The 6,312-nt window shown below is 32.7% G+C and overlaps 1 protein-coding gene across 1 annotated transcript; it reads left to right on the forward strand.

Moving 5' to 3' along the window:
• The first annotated feature begins 732 nt into the window (after positions 1-732).
• Positions 733-5,810, forward strand: LOC145614830 (outer envelope pore protein 21B, chloroplastic-like). The gene is made up of 5 exons (XM_081669891.1): positions 733-887; positions 1,654-1,725; positions 1,968-2,129; positions 2,601-2,699; positions 5,576-5,810. Exons 1-5 carry the CDS (start codon positions 795-797, stop codon positions 5,657-5,659), a joined length of 510 nt encoding a protein of 169 aa, XP_081526017.1. The 5' UTR covers positions 733-794; the 3' UTR covers positions 5,660-5,810.
• The last annotated feature ends 502 nt before the right edge of the window (positions 5,811-6,312 follow it).

Below are 6,312 nucleotides of genomic sequence, written 5' to 3' on the forward strand. Positions count from 1 at the left end.
CCCGTGCCATGCACGGTAATGTTTAATACTTAATACTTAGCATTAGTTTAACACTATTATTTAATAAATAAAATATTATTCTACCTAATTGCAAAATACGATGAAAGTTCTTACAAAAAAATTTAAAAAAATTTATCACACTAAAAAAACAGAGTGAATAATATATGCACGACTAATAAAAATAACTATGAATTACATTACAAAGTTAAAGATAGAAAACTATTATTGCATAATATTGTATAAAAAGAATAATATCTTTGCTTGAATGTGTACAAATGGAATATACTTATTAAATCGGAAGTGAAATATTATTGTATAGTTTGTATTAAAAACTTCTCTAAGAAGCTTTGGCCAAAAAAATATAAAAATTAAAATAAAATAAACAAAAAAAACTTTTGGAGGGAAAATTTTTAACCAGGAGATGACATGTGTCATTCTTGGTTTCGCCTTTAGTATAAAGTTATAGATAGATAGATTCTCTAAGAAGATTTGGCCAAAAAAATAAAAATTAAAATAAAATAAACAAAAAAAACTTTTGGAGGGAAAATTTTTAACCAGAAGATGACATGTGTCATTCCTGGTTTCGCCTTTAGTATAAAGTTATAGATAAAAGTATTGCGATTATTATGAAACGGTTAGAGTATAAATTTATTAATTTAGCGCTATATCGAGTAATAAATAAATAATTAAATAAATAAATAAAAATAAAAACCCTTATATCCGTTTGTTCACCATTTTCTTCTGACCTTCACTCTAGTTGTGAGTACTCTTGAGCAGAAAAGAGAGAGATAATTATGGAGACTTCTCTAAGATACAGTGCTGATTCCAAATCTCTCAGAATTCATGCCAAGCAGAAGCTTCCCATTGATTCTGACACTTTCTTGCAGGTTTTTCTTCATTTCTTTTCTTTTTCACTTTTGTGCCTCTTAATTTTTATGCTTTAATTTTGTTTTCTACATATTTATATTGCGTTTTTATTGTTTTATGATTTTAAAGTTGCATGGTTCAGTTAATTGTTAGCTTCCATTGCTACTGTAAATTTATTTTTATTATTATAGTTTTGAATTAGGTTTTAGTGCTTTTAATTTGTTAAGTAATGGCTGAATTTCTGCAATTCTGAGGTTTTATTGAATTATGACGTTTTGAATGAAGGGTAAGCTGAATTATACAAGTGTAGGGTAAATTATTGTGCAATTAATTTTTGTGAGTGTGGATAATTTAGCATATTTTATCATGTTGGTGTGCAGAAATTGTTGTTATAAGTGAATGTGTTGTTTTTAGTAGCTTGATAGAAGAATGTGAAATGGGTAAAGAGAGAAATCGCTGGTTTTACAGCGTAATTCCTCATCTTTCGAGCTGCATTTGATTTGGCTGATTTCTTCGAAGGGTCTCTGAACGTTTGAAGATAACCCCTTTTATAAAATTTACCATGACTGTGTTTGGGGTGAACTACATTGTGCATTGAAGACTGTTTCTTATCTGTTTTTCACTCCTTTACAAAGGGTTGGAGTGTCGGGTTTTTTTTTTCACAATTTATTGGATTATATCATTGTATGAGGTGCCATTGGTTATGCATTCGATCTCTCAATCTCTTATCTATTTTGTATTTTCCAGTTTTCGTTTAATGGTATTAGGGTTTTCCCTTTGTGTCAGGTTCATGGAGAGCTAGATACAAGATATGGGTCACCAAACTACTTCTGTGCAATGTTGAGGCGCTTCATTAATGTATGCTGTTCCATAAGCTATCTTGCTTCACTCAATTCTTAAGTTTCTTAGGCTTTATTCTTTCTGGGGTTTCTGCTCAACAACTAAATCTCTTTTCTTTGTGCCCTTTTTTTATATATTTTTTTTTTAATATTATATAACGTGTTTGATATGACAAGTCATAATGATTATTTGACATTCTGAATCGTCTAACTCTTGTTCTTCTTCCTCTTTGTTCGCATGACAACTATTTTAATTGATAGCAACCACAACTGTCATCCAGTCTTGGCTTGGGGGTGCAATTTGATAAGCATGAGAAGCTTGGGTACACTGCTCGTGGTAAAATGGCATTCCCTGTGACATCTAATGACTCAATTAGCTTTAATGTCAAGGGACGATGCGAGATTGACAAAGAGTTTAAACAGGTTAGAGATGATTTAAAATTTCTCTGCTCAGTTTTTATGACAATTATGTATTTTAAAGCATCCATATATGTAGCTAAAGTTTGGTACATCTCCCTTCCCCCAATTAATAAAAATAAAAATAAAAATCAAATGGGATTTAGAAAAGAAAAGAAAGAGTTCAGGAAAAGTGACTGACAACTTTTTCTTGACATTACCTACCAATTGTGTGGGATTTGCTATTGTTGAGAAGGAAACTGACTATATGTAAAAACCTTTAAGTAATTTTATTAGATACTCAAGTGTATCTGCAGCCCTCAAAAAAAAAAAAAAAAAAAAAGTGTATCTGCAGAGGCATCCCCAATCTCATGAATTAAGATTGTATCCGTCTATCAGTATGTTGTATGGAATTTTTGTATCATTTTTCTCGGTGAAAAGCTTGAGGTCCTTTTATTATTTGTTAAATTTCTTTTCTTCTTCTCCACTCTTTTGTAGAGGAGGGTCAGGGGAGGTGCTGAATTCACCTGGTGCATTTTCAATTTTCAAAAGGAACAAGATCTGAGGTTCAAGGTTGGCTATGATGTCACTAATAAGGTAGGCCTTATTTCACGTCTCTTTATTAGAGAATCTAATATGCTTCTCCACATATCACCTCACTTAAAGAGTGACTTATAGTTAGTCATGGTAGTGCTAGTTTTTACATTCGATTCAAAGATATATTAATTCTTAGTCCACCATCAGTAAATGCATATGTGGGAATTACATTAATTCAATGAAAAATAACCCATTTGAGTGATTTAACCTTTTTCTGGTACAATTTAAGCAATAACCTTCTCTGATATTGGTCTTTGTTGAAGAGTTACAGCCTAATTGTTGATATTCAGTAAAGGATTTTCTTTTGATCAAAATTGAATTAAATTATATTAATTTTAAGCTAATTATTGTATTTTGGGGGCTGACAGGTTATATTAATTTTTAAGCTAATTATTGTATTTTGGGGGCTGACAGGACAATTCAATTTTGTGCAAGTTTATAAAACATTTGGACTTCTGGATTGGTGGTCCAATCCAAAAAGAATGTGTTTTTTTTTTTCTTTTCCCCTGAGAAGCAGACTTGTGTTGCTTTTGGGTTGCACAATTGCACTTGGGAACCCTAAGGAGGAGTTCATTAATTTTCTTGTCTCCATGGCTTGTCCATATGTGTGTACACATGAGGTGGCTGCCCGCCTCTTATTGTTATACCCTAGTAAAGTGGTATAGTATTTTTTTTCAAGGACTTCATTAATACATTTTCCCCATGTAATTGATGATATTAACTTAGCTGTTTCTTGTTAACTTAGTCTTTCTTTTAATTAACAAACTTTTACAAAGGTTCCAATAATTCTATTTGTTTCCTGATGTATGCTTTGCAACAAACTCCTTCTTTCACTGTCCTGATGGTTAATATAGAATAGAAGATGACCGTAGATGTATGAATTGAAGTTGCATTTGATGCTGTTTCAAGCTGCACCTTCGATAACTTGGGGATATTGTGGAAGTATTGGGTGATAATTTGGCTGCAATGTAAATATATAAAAAATAGTGGTGCAAGTAGAGAGAACAGGACTGTTACTTTGAAATAGAGATCTTTATAAGGTAATTGAGCAACTCAAAATCACTATTTCCAAATAGTGATTAAGAAAAAGCTATAACAGGTGGCTATTTTCAAAAGATCGGTAACAAAACTTGCCTCTTCTTTATATAGTGACATTATTTTTGGCCTGGTTGAAATAAAAAATCACTATCTGATACCATATTTAACAAATATAAGGTGATTGAGCAACTAATATCTTTAATATCAACCAGTAGAAGAATCAGCTTGATAGGATTCAACTTGGCTTTCTATTTATGTGGTGTTTTTTTCTTTAAAAATTTTTTTTTAAAATTAAAATTAAAAAAAAAAATTAAAAAAAAAAATTAAAAAAAAAAAAAAAGAACTTTAGCTTTGCAAAATAGTTACTTTTGTCCCAAGACAAGTTTCTTGTCATTTTAAAGGATCCCCATGTGAATATTTTTCCTTTCTAAATGCATTTGTCTATATTACAACAATTCCTACTACGCACAACCAATCACTAGGGTACATGTTTGAGTATACATATGACTTTATTTCCTTGAAAAGGAAAGGAGTTCTTATGGGGCATTCCCATATCAATAATAGGATACTCTTTCTGTTTTCAAATAAATGCAACAATTTACATTTTCGGATATTTTAATATAAATGAAAACATACTTTATTTGGTTTGTTGTTTCTCTTTTCTACTTCCTCATCTTATGGTCATTTCCACTTATTTATTTTCACCTCTCTCCTCATCATATGGGCCTTCTTCATATTTATCCCATGCCTATTTGGTAAGGTTAGCTAGATTTATACTTTATACTAATACAAGTAACTACAAGACAAATTTTGAACCATTGAGAGGGGGGTGGGGGGTGGGGGGTGGGGGAGGTGATTATTAAACATGATCGGGTTTGCGAAATAATGTTCATGGTAAATACAAAATGCTTGAGAAGACGGTGTAAGACCTGGTCTTACTATGCAAAGTGCATGCTGTTATGATATTACTTTCCAAAGGATTAAGTTGGTCATTTACTAATCTATCATAGCTCAGCCACATTCTCATTCCCTAGGGATCCTTTCAAAGATTATGAATCCCACTCATGTTGTCTGGAATTCTGTTATGCGTGCTTGTCTGTCTGATGAAGTGCATTTACCTCTGCTTATCTACACTTTCTTGTTGAACTGGTTAATCGAATGGTCGAACCCTTGAAATTGACCCTGGTAATAACTCTTTAGTGAAGTTCATCAAACTTGGATGATAAGTGGATTTGACTTTATGTAGAAAGCTCCAACTTCCACTTACCTGTAGCTTACTATGTGCTCCAATAATATTACTTTGGAATAAGTTGTGTACTTATTGGGATTTGTTCAATGTTACTTTGACTCACTTAATTATCTCCAGTACTCGTGATACCTTGGCACTCCTACAAGTGTATGACCTGACACTTAATTTTTCACCTTGACAGTTGATACCTAATTATCTTGATCCAAAAATATGTAGAGGAAAAGATGAAACGTAAAATGTATGTAATTGTAATGTGAACTTTCTTACAATGTGAACAGTCATCTGATAGAGAATTCAGATTTTCAACCAGAACTTGCAAACAAGTAAATGTATATTGTACGTGTGTGATTATAATGGGAAGAGACATGCAAAAATTGTTTAGTATCAGAAATATGTTTCATGTATGCTGGACTGTGTCTGAGTAACATAGGATACTTCATATTTGTGTCGGCTCTAACTCTGTTGCCTATTGGATTCTTGTTATATCTGCTTTCCTCAGCCACCAAACTTTACTCAGAGCTGTGTAGCCAATATGTATTCCTTTTTGTGTATTTTTAATTAGCTCTACTTTACCCTTGTATCTCTGCAGATTCCATACATGCAGTTCAGAGAAAATAATTGGACCGTCAATGCTGATGCAAAGGGCAGGTGGAATGTTCGATATGATTTGTGAGAAAGGATAGGTCATCTATATGAAAATTTTGGAGGTTAGATTATGATATAGACCATGAGAAGCACTTTTTTGTGTGTTAATCTGATGGACAGCCATTTTGCTGACCATATTCATTGATGTTCTATGTCCAACAATGATTTTACTTTTGTAAGTTAGTTATTGGAATGCTGCCCATGTGAATGTTCTTGTCTCATCACTAAACTTTTCCGCTGTCAGGGTCTCTTCTATATCATATAGCACCTTCATAAGTCGTAGATTCCTCACAAACACTAAAGTTTAGTGCACCTGAGTAGATGGTGCTAGGATTGTGGGCCTTTCACCACTAGTGTTTCACAAACTCAAACAGCAAGTACCCACTACATAACCTTTCATACCCATACCGTTACAAAAGAGTATGCCCTACAGCTATACTCGTGGTCTCAGTAGAAAATGACCCATATATCAGTATTTGTTCTCTAACATAGTAACATCTGTGACCACATTGGTGGGATCTGAGCCCTGAACATAAACTCTTTTCAGTTAGATATTTGGAAGCTAAGGTTTTAGATTTTGGTCTAAAGACTAGATTTAGCAGCCCGTATTTTCCTCTTTTCGTCAAGTTACGGTTACTAAATATAAACAGACATTGGAAAAATGGCTCTTGATCGATGATG

This window comes from Chenopodium album, chromosome 25, assembly GCF_948465745.1.
Source record: "Chenopodium album chromosome 25, dcCheAlbu1.1, whole genome shotgun sequence".
Lineage (NCBI taxonomy): Eukaryota > Viridiplantae > Streptophyta > Magnoliopsida > Caryophyllales > Amaranthaceae > Chenopodium > Chenopodium album.

Coding starts and splice junctions, on each gene's coding strand:
- LOC145614830 (XM_081669891.1), top strand. CDS start 795: ATGGAGACTTCTCTAAGATACAGTGCTGATTCCAAATCTCTCAGAATT. Junction 1,726..1,967: donor TGTTGAGGCGCTTCATTAAT/GTATGCTGTTCC, acceptor TTTAATTGATAG/CAACCACAACTGTCATCCAG. Junction 2,700..5,575: donor GCTATGATGTCACTAATAAG/GTAGGCCTTATT, acceptor GTATCTCTGCAG/ATTCCATACATGCAGTTCAG.